General features: G+C 38.9%; 1 protein-coding gene across 4 annotated transcripts in view; it reads right to left on the reverse strand.

Moving 5' to 3' along the window:
• The window catches only part of ZnT49B (Zinc transporter 49B), a 145,887-nt gene that overhangs the window by 53,913 nt on the left and 79,261 nt on the right, over nt 1-12,713 (reverse strand). For 3 of the 4 annotated variants that reach the window (XM_070094312.1, XM_070094311.1, XM_070094315.1), the window contains exons 6-8: nt 10,324-10,447; nt 9,111-9,249; nt 8,119-8,256 (exon numbers count right to left, since the gene is read on the reverse strand). In XM_070094312.1, the coding sequence (XP_069950413.1) occupies nt 8,119-8,256; nt 9,111-9,249; nt 10,324-10,447 (401 nt within the window). The remainder of the gene's footprint in view (nt 1-8,118; nt 8,257-9,110; nt 9,250-10,323; nt 10,448-12,713) is intronic. The other variant, XM_070094313.1, reaches the window with a different exon arrangement.

Consider the following 12,713-nt stretch of genomic DNA (forward strand, 5'->3'; position numbering starts at 1 on the left):
CTTTGTTATAGAGGGTAGCAACAAACTGTTGTTCATAGCATTTGTGAAATCAACTACTGGTGGGTCAGTTGCTTGGATAAGGTTGATGTTGAAGTCTCCTGCTAGTAGCAGATGGTGTTTATTCAACTCTGACTCAATTATCATGTTTCTAAGGTTACTGCTAAAAGTGTAAGTATATTTGAGTGTGGTAGTCTGTAGACTGTTCCAACTGTTATAGGTTTCTTAAGTGTTCTTGATGTGAATTTAGCTATTATATACTCACCATTTTTGTCCTGTACATTAATTGATTTCATGCATTCTAGTTCATCAGAGTAATAGTTGGCAGTGCCTCCTCCTGATTGGTCGGGCCTGCAGTTATGTATGGCTGTGTAACCAGGTATGGTAAATATGTCTGTCAAATCTTGTCTGAGCCAGGTTTCAGTAAGTATAATGAAAGTCATAATACTGCCTTTAGAGACTTAAGTAGTGCAATGAGGTCATCATAGTATTTACTCAATGATCTAACATTGTAGTTGAAGACTGTAATGTTCTTGCTGACACTGAGAAGGGTATTAGCCTGACTAGCAGTGTAGTAATGGCAATTACTGTTTGGATTATGTGTGCAGTTCAATAAGAGGTTGATATCAGGATCAATAATTGCATTCATAAAGGGTACGTAGAGAAATAGCTGTTACAATTATTAAAAACCAGAAAGACAAAAGCAAATGATGTTAAACCACTAACAATTATGAACTTATGAACTAAGATAATTATTTTAAATCTAAAAATAATGGAGCTACTGAATATTAAAATAAAACACTTTAGCACCTCGACTATTTCAAAGTTAAAAGTAATGGTTTAGGGTATAAAATAAAACAGAGAATAAAACACTTAAGTGCCTGGATTAGCACCTTAACCCTTTGACTGTTTCAGGGCCCTCTCTGAAACTGTCATTCTATGTCGCCAAATATTCGAAAAAAAAAAATTATTTTTTTCTTATGAAAATGTTAGGAATATTTTTACTAGTGTTTTAAGCCTAAAAAAAAATTTTTGCCATCAGTACTTACCGAGATATAGAGCCGCAAAGTTTGCAGAAATTGACGTGTGTACGGCAACAGCGGCGACTGCCGCCCACCCGGTATTCTTTTATTTACTCTAATTCAAAGGTTTCTTGCATTTTTCAATATTTTTCTTTTCCAGGTAACTTATGTGGCCTGTGAGACCAATGTAAGGTGCATTGTTCAAATATACACTCATTATTTACAACACAATAACAGAACAAACTTTATCACTATTAGTTTGTGTATACACTTTGTTTACACAAACAAACAATACAAAACAATGTTTATTACTATTGTTCCATAATATATATACATATGTACAGTCACTAAACACGTTCCTAGAACTGCTGCAGCTTGTGGAACTCTTTGAAACATGGGTATATGCAGAGGGGCACTTCACACTCCTCACACATAAAACGAGTGTCTCTGCGTGTTTGTGGGCGTTTTGTGGTATGCATACATACATAACACCTCTTCTGAGCATTTTTCTTGGCAGTAGTAGGAGGCAGTTGTATGGGGTAGTGATCACCAGGCCTCATACGAGATGACGTCTGTGGGCGCTGGTCTATTGCAGGAGTTGCTCCTTTGTACTTTGCAATTATTTGTCTGATTACTGACAGGCAAAATTCACCATATTTTGGTGTTTTGTTGGTCTTCAACTTGTATATGTTATAAGCATTTAGCATAGAGATATCAACAAGATGGAAAAAAAGTTTGATATACCACTTATAATTCTTGCGTACACAGTCTGCAAACCCAATCTGCATGTCACATTTGTCCACTAAGCGCATATTGAGGTTGTAGTCCATGACAGCTGCAGGCTTTAGAATGGGTTCATTGGTCTCTCTGTTGTCCCTGCCACTGGGTACCATTTCGTTTGTGTGAACTGATGTCAACAATGTGACATCACGTTTGTCATGCCACCGAAATGCCATGATGTCATTGGCAGCAAAGGCTTGCACCTCACCTCTGCGAGTGCCAGCGTCGAACCTTGGCATATGTTTGCGATTACCACGCACTGTGCCACACACGTCTGTCAAGTTCACTCGCAAGAAATCACTGAGTAAGGGGCTTGTGTACCAGTTATCAGTAAATAACATATGCCCCTTACCAAGATATGGTTCCATCATTGTTCGAACCACATCACCAGAGATACTCAATAACTTCATGGTATCTCTCAAAGTATTACTGCCAGTGTACACAATAATATCTAAAACAAGACCACTTCTGCAATCACACAGTACAAATAGCTTTATACCAAAGCGTTTCCTCTTGCTTGGTATATATTGCTTGAATGAGAGTCTTCCTTTGAATAAAATCAAGGACTCATCAATAACAAGCTTCCTGAAGGGATAAAAATACATGCAGCACTTTTGTTTCAGGTACATAAACACATTTCTTATCTTATATAACCTGTCGCTTCTGTCAGGCCTGGTTTTGTCTGAAAAGTGTAACATACGCAACAGTATCAGGAAACGATTGACACCTATAATGTCACTAAAACCTGGAGTTGAAATCAGGCGATCTGTTGTCCAGTATGTGGTGACAGTGTGCTTATACACATGTGGCATAAGCATTATTGTGGCAAAAAACAGGTACATCTCTGCCACAGTTGTCTCCTTCCACTTGTGTAGCCGTGATTTTGGTGAGAGAATTGTATTTGCCATGGTGTAATCACAGTATGTATTTGTTTCCCTGACAATGATGTCCATCAGGGGTTCATCGAAAAATAACTCAAAGCAGTCCAGTTCACTGGCATTGTTCCCAAGTGGACAAGATGGCTTTATTCCACTTTGTGTTTCATCAAAGTCATGGGGACTGGGAACAAACTCGTCACAGTCCTGCCAATCCCAGATGCGGTCTGCTGGTGGGGTCTGGATATTGTACCGTGGTTGTGGCTGTGCAGGTTGTGGTGGTGCAGGTTGTGGCAGTGTGGGGTAGGGTGAGGCTGGTTGTTCTGCTGAGTCAGCCGCGTGGCTAGTAGCGTGGCCCGGTGATGGTGCCACATGGGCCGTGCCACCCTCACTATCACCACCACTGCCTCCTCCCTCACTGTCACCATTCATACCCATCGTTACAATATCGTCATCTTCACTATCAGGTCGTGGTGTGTTGGGCCACGGGATGTGCTCCCAGAGTTTCTCCTTCCCCTTGGAACAACATATGAAACACTACCAGACCGCATGCTACGTCGTACATACTGGCGCTTCACTGGGGAATATTCACTCTCACTGTCACTAGAACTGCTTTCAATGACCTTGAAATCACTATCACTATCACTATCACTGCTATCATCAGGGTGTTGTACACGACCAAATAGTTTCCTCTTTCGTCCTGGTACAGGCGAACGTGAACGTGAACAAGCCGGCACAGCACCAGAGGTCGAAGGTTGTGGGTCATCTGGGTTTTCGTCACTATTTACGTTATCCTGGGCACTTTTTTCGGTAACACTCACTTGAAAACCCTTGAATTCACTGTCACTGACACTTTCATCGCTGTTAGAGCTATCACTTGGGAACAAAAGACCTCCAATCCGCCGAGGAGTGAGGAACTTCTTACCGAGAGGCATGGTGAAAATGGACTGACAACATGGCGTTCCCACAATGCACCGCTAGGTCCCAGATTTTTTTCACAGGGTGCACACCGACCACTGAGACCCATTCTCTCCCGTGTAGGCCTACCAGGCCTTTGGCGCTCGATTTGAAGCCGCTAGAATTTGTGCGTATAAATACGTCAGAAACATTGGCTCGTAAGACGTATTTATACGTCGGAAACAGTCAAAGGGTTAAATAGCACCTTAGGTGTCTTAAGTAGCTGGCAATTAATTACCGTTATTCACTAACAGGCATGAAAATATGGATTAAAATAAGGGTAAATTCTATGTTAAGTGAATGTACAGGAGCCTTTGAACCAAGTGAGAGAGTAATTGTGGTAGGGGACCTGAATGCTAAGTAGGAGAAACTTTTAGAGAGGGTGTGGTAGGTAAGTTTGAGGTGCCAGGTGTAAATGATAATGGGAGCCCTTTGATTGAACTTTGTATAGAAAGGGGTTTAGTTATAGGTAATACATATTTTAAGAAAAGGAGGATAAATAAGTATACAAGATATGATGTAGGGCGAAATGACAGTAGTTTGTTGGAATATGTATTGGTAGATAAAAGACTGTTGAGTAGACTTCAGGATGTACATGTTTATAGAGGGGCCACAGATATATCAGATCACTTTCTAGTTATAGCTACACTGAGAGTAAAAGGTAGATGGGATACAAGGAGAATAGAAGCATCAGGGAAGAGAGAGGTGAAGGTTTATAAACTAAAAGAGGAGGCAGTTAGGGTAAGATATAAACAGCTATTGGAGGATAGATGGGCTAATGAGAGCATAGGCAATGGGGTCGAAGAGGTATGGGGTAGGTTTAAAAATGTAGTGTTAGAGTGTTCAGCAGAAGTTTGTGGTTACAGGAAAGTGGGTGCGGGAGGGAAGAGGAGCGATTGGTGGAATGATGATGTAAAGAGAGTAGTAAGGGAGAAAAAGTTAGCATATGAGAAGTTTTTACAAAGTAGAAGTGATGCAAGGAGGGAAGAGTATATGGAGAAAAAGAGAGAGGTTAAGAGAGTGGTGAAGCAATGTAAAAAGAGAGCAAATGAGAGAGTGGGTGAGATGTTATCAACAAATTTTGTTGAAAGTAAGAAAAAGTTTTGGAGTGAGATTAACAAGTTAAGGAAGCCTAGAGAACAAATGGATTTGTCAGTTAAAAATAGGAGAGGAGAGTTATTAAATGGAGAGTTAGAGGTATTGGGAAGATGGAGGGAATATTTTGAGAAATTGTTAAATGTTGATGAAGATAGGGAAGCTGTGATTACGTGTATAGGGCAAGGAGGAATAACATCTTGTAGGAGTGAGGAAGAGCCAGTTGTGAGTGTGGGGAAGTTCGTGAGGCAGCAGGTAAAATGAAAGGGGGTAAGGCAGCCGGGATTGATGGGATAAAGATAGAAATGTTAAAAGCAGGTGGGGATATAGTTTTGGAGTGGTTGGTGCAATTATTTAATAAATGTATGGAAGAAGGTAAGGTACCTAGGGATTGGCAGAGAGCATGCATATTTCCTTTGTATAAAGGCAAAGGGGTCAAAAGAGTGTGCAAAAATTATAGGGGGAGAAGTCTGTTGAGTATACCTGGTAAAGTGTATGGTAGAGTTATTATTGAAAGAATTAAGAGTAAGACGGAGAATAGGATAGCAGATGAACAAGGAGGCTTTAGGAAAGGTAGGGGGTGTGTGGACCAGGTGTTTACAGTGAAACATATAAGTGAACAGTATTTAGATAAGGCTAAAGAGGTCTTTGTGGCATTTATGGATTTGGAAAAGGCATATGACAGGGTGGATAGAGGGGCAATGTGGCAGATGTTGAAGGTGTATGGTGTAGGAGGTAGGTTACTGAAAGCAGTGAAGAGTTTTTACGAGGATAGTGAGGCTCAAATTAGAGTATGTAGGAAAGAGGGAGATTCTTTCCCAGTAAAAGTAGGCCTTAGACTAGGATGTGTGATGTCACCGTGGTTGTTTAATATATTTATAGATGGGGTTGTAAGAGAAGTAAATGCGAGGGTCTTGGCAAGAGGCGTGGAGTTAAAAGATAAAGAATCACACATAAAGTGGGAGTTGTCACAGTTGCTCTTTGCTGATGACACTGTGCTCTAGGGAGATTCTGAAGAGAAGTTGCAGAGATTGGTGGATGAATTTGGTAGGGTGTGCAAAAGAAGAAAATTAAAAGTGAATACAGGAAAGAGTAAGGTTATGAGGATAACAAAAAGATTAGGTGATGAAAGATTGGATATCAGATTGGAGGGAGAGAGTATGGAGGAGGTGAATGTATTCAGATATTTGGGAGTGGACGTGTCAACGGATGGGTCTATGAAAGATGAGGTGAATCATAGAATTGATGAGGGGAAAAGGGTGAGTGGTGCACTTAGGAGTCTGTGGAGACAAAGAATTTTGTCCTTGGAGGCAAAGAGGGGAATGTATGAGAGTATAGTTTTACCAATGCTCTTATATGGGTGTGAAGCATGGGTGATAAATGCTGCAGCGAGGAGAAGGCTGGAGGCAGTGGAGATGTCATGTCTGAGGGCAATGTGTGGTGTGAATATAATGCAGAGAATTCGTAGTTTGGAAGTTAGGAGGAGGTGCGGGATTACCAAAACTGTTGTCCAGAGGGCTGAGGAAGGGTTGTTGAGGTGGTTCGGACATGTAGAGAGAATGGAGCGAAACAGAGTGACTTCAAGAGTGTATCAGTCTGTAGTGGAAGGAAGGCGGGGTAGGGGTCGGCCTAGGAAAGGTTGGAGGGAGGGAGTAAAGGAGGTTTTGTGTGCGAGGGGCTTGGACTTCCAGCAGGCATGCATGAGCATGTTTGATAGGAGTGAATGGAGACAAATGGTTTTTAATACTTGACGTGCTGTTGGAGTGTGAGCAAAGTAACATTTATAAAGGGGTTCAGGGAAACCGGCAGGCCGGACTTGAGTCCTGGAGATGGGAAGTACAGTGCCTGCACTCTGAAGGAGGGGTGTTAATGTTGCAGTTTAAAAACTGTAGTGTAAAGCACCCTTCTGGCAAGACAGTGATGGAGTGAATGATGGTCAAAGGTTTTCTTTTTTGGGCCACCCTGCCTTGGTGGGAATCGGCCAGTGTGATGATGATAATAATAATAAAAAATTCTACTATACTACAGCAGTGAACATGGTTGATAATGTGTTGAGATATGGCTTAAGAAGGTTCAGTCAAACCAGTGAATGAGAGGTAACATGCTAGTTCTTCATCATTTGTTATTTCAAACCTACATAGAAAAGAGTAAGGTGATGAGAGTATCAAATGATTTAGGTAAAGAAAAATTGGATATCAAATTGGGGAGGAGGAGTATGGAAGAAGTGAATGTTTTCAGATACTTGAGTTGACGTGTCAGCGGATGGATTTATGAAGGATGAGGTTAATCATAGAATTGATGAAGGAAAAAAGGTGAGTGGTGCACTGAGGTATATGTGGAGGCAAAAAATGTTATCTACGGAGGCAAAGAAGGGAATGCATGAAAGTATAGTAGTACCAACACTCTTATATGGGTGTGAAGCTTGGGTTGTAAAGCAGCAGCGAGGAGGCGGTTGGAGGCAGTGGAGATGTCCTGTCTAAGGGCAATGTGTGGTGTAAATATTATGCAGAAAATTCGGAGTGTGGAAATTAGAAGGCGTGGAGTTAATAAAAGTATTGGTCAGAGGGCTGAAGAGGGGTTGTTGAGGTGGTTTGGTCATTTAGAGAGAATGGATCAAAGTAGAATGACATGGAGAACGTATAAATCTGTAGGGGAAGGAAGGCGGGGTAGGGGTCATCCTCGAAAAGGTTGGAGGGAGGGGGTAAAGGTGTTGTGGGCGAGGGGTTTGGACTTCCAGCAGGCGTGCGTGAGCGTGTTAGATAGGAGTGAATGGAGATAAATGGTATTTGGGACCTGACGAGCTGTTGGAGTGTGAGCAGGGTAATATTTAGTGAAGGGATTCAGGGAAACCGGTTATTTTATATAACCAGACTTGAGTCCTGGAAATGGGAAGTACAATGCCTTCACTCTAAAGGAGGGGTTTGAGATATTGGCAGTTTGGAGGGATATATTGTGTATTTTTTATACGTATATACTTCTAAACTGTTGTACTCTGGGCACCTCTGCAAAAACAGTGATTGTGTGTGAGTGAGGTGAAAGTGTTGAATGATGATGAAAATATTTTCTTTTTGGGGATTTTCTTTCTTTTTGGGTCACCCTGCCTCGGTGGGAGACGGCTGACTTGTTGAGGAAAAAAATGCCATCACAATAATAGATCTACGTTTGGAGTGCTGGCGGTACAGTTTAAGGGTTAAAAGTCATACTGTACTATATTTGTAAGTCTATGTGATTTTGGTATCAAATACATGCATAAACATGTTTTAGCATTCTCACTGATAAAGCCAATGTGTGCCCCACCTTAAAAAAATTGATAAACCAGACTTTCAATTAACTGCCAATACCCTACTCCTTCAGATCATGTAATCAATCATTGAATTTTCATTTTTACATACCTCTGTTGGTCCTAGGAGCCCAGAGATGCCATGCTGAATGGATAGGCCAGCACCCACACAAAAGATCATTGCCCCAGAAATTAATGAAGAAACATATCTCATTGTGGTGTACCCATAAGGATGAACTACATCAGCACTCTGAAAATGTGAAAGGTATCACTAGGAAAAAATTTACTAGGCCTCCATAATTTTTATATAGCACTACCTATACTGCATGCCATGTTCATTCTAAGGCAAAATATGTTGGATACATATTACCCAATGGAATTACATATAAACATAAAAATATTAACTGTATTGTGCATGTAAGTTAATACAGCTATCCTACATATTTAGTGCATATTCCTATTTTTCCTTCTCATTATAAAAATCTTGATTTCCCATATTATATGAAATTCTCCCTTTCCATTTATTTAGCCACATCTCAGCCCCTAGCAAAATTCAGTCTACTGCATTTGCTTGCTACCTTACATTCCCAGTCTCTGTACCCCTCTATGCCATATTAGTCTTATCAAGAGACTAGGTACAGTAGAGTCAAACTCCAGAATTCATGTGCTTTGTAGTCCCCATGATTCAATAATATGTATTTACCAAAGATCATTTAGTAAATAGGTTCATTTATTCACACTTCTTTGTGCTCATTGCCTCGTTGCTTGGTACACAACCCCTAGTCTTATTGTTTGGCATGCATCCCTAAATAGTCTTGTAGCTTGGTACACAATCCCTAGTATTGTAGCTTGGTACATAATCCCTAGTCTTGTAGCTTGGTACACAATCCCTAGTCTTGTTGCTTGGCATACACTAGTTATGATACAAAGAAATAACATGCAAATTCTTTTTAATATTTACACACTGTAAATATTAGAAATGAACATAATTAAAAAAAAAAAAAAATTCTCTAAATATTTTTAGTCTCATTTTCTGACAAGGTAATTTTAGTACCAAGTTTATCAGGTACTGATTGTGCAGCTGTACTGCTGCTTTCTACTCACTTGTTTCGACTTGTGAATACCATAGGCCAGGATGAGCTGATTTGTAACATCAGCGAAGGAATGCAAAGCCTCCGCAAACAAACTATGTGATCCAGTAAAAGCCCAAGCACCTAATTTCATTACAAAGTTGGCACCGTTGCTGGAATAGACATATATATTTTTGAACAGTTTGGAATTAAATATTCCAAATAAAGTATGTTTTTTTATGTGTATGGTATAGTTTTCGTATCTGTGTGCCTCTGGAAAGACAGTGATAGTGCACGTGATGGTGAAAATGTTTCATTTTCAGATGACCACACCTTGGTGGGAGGCGGCCAGCATCTTAAAGAAAAAAAATATAGTTTTAAATTCTGTGTCAGGGATTTAATATGAAGCAACAGAGGTCTGTTAAATGCTTACAAGAAACAAAGCCACAAATGCAAAGATGGAAATATTTGATACTTGTAGATATGCAGGCAGAGATGTAAGGAAGAGATTGGTCAGTGTTGGTGGTACAGTAGGAGGATGGAAGTGGGAGAGGTGGCTGAGGCTCACACACAGATGAGTGAGGTAGGTTCACACTGCAAACAGCATTAGGAAATCAAAACATTTGATACTGAATATAAAATATATATGAGCCAGTTTGATAGAGGAGCCCATGAAATTCTTTTCCAGCAAGCCAGACTTGAGTCCTGGAAATGGAAAGTACAATGCCTGCACTTTAAAGGAGGGTTTTGGAATATTGGCAGCTTGGAGGGACATCTAAACTGTTGTATCTGAGTGCCTCTGCACAGACAGTGATTATGTATGAATGATGGTGAAAGTGTGAAATGATGATGAAAGTTTTTTCTTTCTTTTTGGGTCAAATGGCTGTGTTAAAAAAAAAATTGACAGTGAAACTATACTCACTTCTTTGCAATTTCTACTATGTACATGTACAAATTGCAACAGTACTGTTTTCTATTGTATTTGCCTACGAAAGACAAAATCTCTTTGGTAAATAAGGTTTTCTATGGGAAAATAGATACGAACAGAGTTCCAAAAAACTTCAAGAGTGCATCTCATTCTGAAACTGGGAGTGCATTATTGTTATTTTCTCTATAACAATGTCTTTAAATAAAATTTATTATATTTAGAAGTAACATTATTGCAATAATATTCAACATTAAGGAATTGCAACATAACAGTTACCTATGATGTTGCAATCAACCAAAGCAAGAGCCTAATTCCTTACATAATGACTGCTGCCCACACCACCTTGCCTGAAGAATCCAAGCCATCAGGTTTGACAGGTTCTAATAGTGTCCTCTGGTCACGACGATACTCCTTAAGCAGTTTCTTGATGTTGAAGATATCTGCTACATAAAAACTGTTAAGGCTCCACTAACAATATAATAAAACTTTTAGAGAAAATGTACAAGCATACATTCGTATTTCAATTAAATGAAAGACTTGTGTTTCATTTAATTGATGCTATTATAATTTTGTAACTTACAGTCATTCATCTGTTATTTGATCACCAACTAGTCCAATTATCTGTGTTTTTGGAAAGAAGTCTTGAAGTGATATAAATATGATCTATCAATCTGTTGATTGCTCTGCTAAGGTTGAATAAATAAATTAATTATTTGACTGCACATTAGTCCCAAGGATGGACAAAATTAATTAGCCACCTCTACAAAAAAAGTCCCAATGTCAATTAAATTCAATTATTTAACTGTATAGGTTTATTTAGTCTTATGAATTCTACTATTGGGGTTGATTAACAGTGAATAGCTGTTCACATAATGTTAGAATAAAAATACTACTAAACAAAATACAAAATTGCATTAGCAAGATTGGTAGCAGTACGGTATTATTGCATTCTAAATACATGACGTTCTGAACAGTTTCGAGCAAACTAGATTGACAGATGCAGAATGTAGCACCAGATCAATGCATCTCCAATTTCCCCAAAATGTTACTGTCACCATCACCTTCATCAGTACTGAAGATGTTACTAGACCTAAGAAGGCTGCCAACTCTGAGGACAATGCTGGCCTCTATAACATTTCTTATAGTGGCTGTAATTAAGTATACATATGTGAAATGGCTAGGGATTTATCCACACACGTATACTAACACAGATATGCTTTGTGCACTAATAACATCAACTGTACCTTACATCATGACATAACCTCACACTATAGGGTGAATGTAGTTATCCATGAAAAAGAGAAACACAATAAAATGCCTTGAAGTAGCTCTGACTCATACCATAGAACCAAATCACTCAGAGCCAGGAAAGTTTTCAGCTGGTGAACCTTTGGCTCACATGCTCTTCAGCAAACATTGCTCTCCTGACCTGACAGTCAGGTTTGCATTTCACAACTACTCGTCGCCTACTCTCCAAACTACATATACCCCTTAGATTTGAAAAAGCTTGGTCTCCTAATGAAATGTTGTTGCAATAAATTATTATATTCTGCCATAATATCTTTATTATTAGCTTCCTGGTTTTACAACTTCTTTATATAAGGGATCATTTCCCAAAGTTCTTTTTCAAATGACTACCACAGTACGTACAGTGTATTGTTGGGAAAAAAAATAAAAAGGGAACAGAGTACATTATTACAAAGGTATGAAGAAAATAAACAATGTAGAAAGGACACAGGAGGGTAGTTTATTATAAAATAATTATGTTTCAAGGTATAATATAATTCATCTACTGCATTCTGACATGCTGTGACTCTTCTACATCAAAACAATTATCAAAGAAACAAACAAACTGGGTTTTATATTTCCTATGAATTTTATTAAGAATTTAAAGTAGATAGTCATCATTGAAGAAATTTTTTAGGCACACAATGTGCTGATAGGAATCACTGACAAATAAAAAAATGAGAAGAGGAAAAAGCAGCATTAAAGATTTAGTATTACAAGGTTTGATGAAAACAGATAATGTGGAAAGATACAAGAGGGTAGAATGTTGAGAAATTGTTAGGTTTTTAAGGAATGATATACAGTGGACCCCCGCTTAACGATCACCTCCCAATGTGACCAATTATGTAAGTGTATTTATGTAAGCGCGTTTGTACGTGTATGTTTGGGGGTCTGAAATGGACTAATCTACTTCACAATATTCCTTATGGGAACAAATTCGGTCAGTACTGGCACCTGAACATACTTCTGGAATGAAAAAATATCGTTAACCGGGGGTCCACTGTATAGTAATTCACCTACTACATTGTGGTAGGATATGCTTCTTAAAAAAAAAAAAAAAAAAAGGGGTCTCTAAAAGGAAAGAAAGACTGTGGCGAAAATGACTAGAAAGGCTTACCTGAATGTAGTGAGCAGGAAGAAAGAAGAAAGCAAGGAAACAGTAAGAGAATAAGTACAGCTTACAGGTTTATTTGCAAAGAACAGGCAAAAATACCGAGAATAAATGGTTGCAAAAAATAAACTTTTAAAAAATCAGGATGATTGTGAAGAAGCTTAAAACATCTATGTACACAGAGAGAAATCTATTAGCATTACAGAAGCTAGGATAATGATAAGCAATACAAAGGCACAGATCACTGAGTAAGAATATATACACCAAGAGATGTTTCTCTCTCATTGTATTTATGCTAAGAGTTAATTTTA

The sequence above is a fragment of the Cherax quadricarinatus genome, chromosome 45 (assembly GCF_038502225.1).
Source record: "Cherax quadricarinatus isolate ZL_2023a chromosome 45, ASM3850222v1, whole genome shotgun sequence".
Taxonomy (NCBI): domain Eukaryota; kingdom Metazoa; phylum Arthropoda; class Malacostraca; order Decapoda; family Parastacidae; genus Cherax; species Cherax quadricarinatus.